Genomic DNA, 2,382 nt, shown 5'->3' with positions numbered 1-2,382 from the left:
CTCCGTACTGCAGAAGCCTGATAATCACCCATTCATGCAGATCAGGTGTGTTTGAGCAGAGAAAAAAATAAAACATGCAGGGCTACGGCCCTCGAGGACCAGGATTGCCCACCCCTGGTTTAGATAAAGGAAATTGTCCAAGGCACCACAATAATGCATTGTGTTCACGTGAACGCATGCTTTCTTAAGTAAATGTAATATTATAAGCCTCTTTTTAAAAACAATAACTTTTAAATTTTTTTAATCATAAAAAATAAAAGCACCACTTGAGAGACATTTGAGACCCACCCCAAGCGGTCCACCCCACAGTTTGAGAATTACTGTATAAAGGTGACTTTAAATCATTCGATGTTACTTATTAATTTTCTTTATTAGTATTTTTTTTAGCACATCATCTGTTCAAATGTTGCCACTAACAGGTATTGGTATTTTGCCTTTTGTTGGTATTGATTAATTTCTTTTCAATTTCTTTTTTTTTTAAACATGGTGACAATATGAAGTTGTGGAACTGTCTTTTTTCATTGTTTTAATTTTCTTTCTTCTATTGCAGATGGGCCACGCCACCGCTGAAGGAATGTGATATCTCACTGAGGCTGTGGACAGATCACTAAACCCCGGTGCCAGCTGTACTTTTTTCACTTCACATGGAACTATTTTTTTAAAATTAGTTTGATTGAATTGCTGTCACCTGCCAGTTAATGCACCTTTCTAACATGGATACACTTTCCCAGGATTCAATTCTGGAGTGCCAGATTTGCTTTAACTACTACAGCCCCCGGCGGCGACCTAAACTCCTGGACTGCCGACACACATGTTGCTCGGTGTGTTTGACTCAAATGCGCAGCACCCAAAAGGAGATCCGCTGTCCCTGGTGCCGCAGCGTCACCAGACTCCCTCCGGGCCTTCCTGTGTCGCAGCTCCCGGACGACCCGGACATCATCACGGTCATCGCCATTCCRCACGCCTCCGAGCACACGCCCGTCTTCATCCGCCTCCCCAGTAACGGCTGCTACATGCTGCCCCTGCCTGTCACTAAAGAGCGKGCGCTCGGTCTGCCCGGGGATCTGGGGTGTCGCTTCCTGCCTGGCGGCCAGCAGAAGGGGGTGACGGTGGTGACGGTGCCGGAGSAGCAGCCTCTGGGTCTGGCCATGGGGCTGGAGAGCATGGGGCTGGAAGGGGGCGACGGGGAGAGGAGAATGACTGGGCCGGCGGGCGGAGGGAAAGGTTCTACGTGGTCCGGCGTGTGCACGGTTATTCTGGTGGCGTGTGTGCTGCTCTTCCTCCTGGGGATTGTGCTTCACAACATGTCCTGCATCTCCAAACGCTTCACTGTTATTTCCTGCGGCTGAGGAACGCTGCTCAAACTGTTGTGTACCCCTCCTTGTTGGCCCGACTTCTCAAAGATAGACTAGATAGAGGGGGCTTAACTCATGTTGTGGGCATTTCAGGAAATAACAGAGCCAAACCAAGTGTCTCAGATAAAGACAAAGAGGGCACAGAATGAGATTTACAAATTGATCTGCCATTGTTTTTTTTTTTTTGTGGACTGAAATTAAAATGAATTTTTACTTTCTTCTCCTCCAACTGGCCCTGAAAACTCCTGCCCCTCAGTGATTTTAATGTTTTCTGAAAGAACGTTTTGAACATCACTGCACTGTTTCTGAACAGTTGATGTTTAATCTGTGGTTTGTAGAAGTTCATCAGTTATCGTAGTGCTTGGCTCARAGCGTCATATCTTCAGCTGGTCCAAAGGAGTTAACTGTGCAGAATCTACTCCTTCCTGAGATCATTCGTCTGTGGAACGGAAATGGTTTTAACATTTATTTTTCAGTCMAATGAACTTGTTGAAATGATTGTAAGTGAAGTGTAATGTTCAAACGCACCAATATGTACAGCTGAACCACACACAGGTAGTACTGAGTTGCTTTAGGATAATAGATTTAAGAGTTAGAGCAGAAACAGTCTGCTGAGGACTTCATTGGATTTTGAAAAAATCATTTAATTTGTTTTTTAAGTACAAAAACAGTGTGTTCCAGTCTCCTAAATGTAAGGTCTTGATGTGTTTTTCTGTTATCTGTATGTTTTTGAATCCTCAAAACAGCCATTGTTCTTAAGCTGTCAAAACAATTTTTTATTCAAATAAAAATAGTCTTAAATCTGTTGTTTTTTTCATTCAKTTTTAAAGACAAACCATCAAAAAGATCAATTGAAGCAGCAGGGGATATTTTTTCCTCTTTTGTTAATTATTACAAACTTACAGATTTAAGATTGATCACAAAGTCAGATTTTAAATCATGTCTTACTACATTTTTTAGCAATTTTATATTTATTTTTCATCTCATGTCTGAGTTTCTGCTTCTCTTGTATGTTGTTATTAAAATG

The 2,382-nt window shown here is 42.3% G+C and overlaps 1 protein-coding gene across 6 annotated transcripts in view; it reads left to right on the top strand.

Moving 5' to 3' along the window:
- Window positions 1–2,158, top strand: part of rnf152 (ring finger protein 152) — a 50,358-nt gene extending 48,200 nt beyond the window's left edge. For 3 of the 6 annotated variants that reach the window (XM_014015265.1, XM_014015267.1, XM_014015268.1), the window contains exon 2: window positions 551–2,158. In XM_014015265.1, coding sequence (XP_013870719.1) covers window positions 699–1,349 — 651 coding nt within the window. In that variant the 5' untranslated portion in view covers window positions 551–698 and the 3' untranslated portion in view covers window positions 1,350–2,158. Of the gene's footprint in view, window positions 1–103; window positions 331–353; window positions 420–550 lie in introns of those variants that run through there. The other 3 variants (XM_014015270.1, XM_014015264.1, XM_014015266.1) reach the window with 3 other exon arrangements.
- The last annotated feature ends 224 nt before the right edge of the window (window positions 2,159–2,382 follow it).

The sequence above is a fragment of the Austrofundulus limnaeus genome, unplaced genomic scaffold (assembly GCF_001266775.1).
Source record: "Austrofundulus limnaeus strain Quisiro unplaced genomic scaffold, Austrofundulus_limnaeus-1.0 Scaffold126, whole genome shotgun sequence".
In the NCBI taxonomy this organism is placed as follows: domain Eukaryota; kingdom Metazoa; phylum Chordata; class Actinopteri; order Cyprinodontiformes; family Rivulidae; genus Austrofundulus; species Austrofundulus limnaeus.
This window is presented reverse-complemented; position numbering and strand designations above follow the sequence as displayed.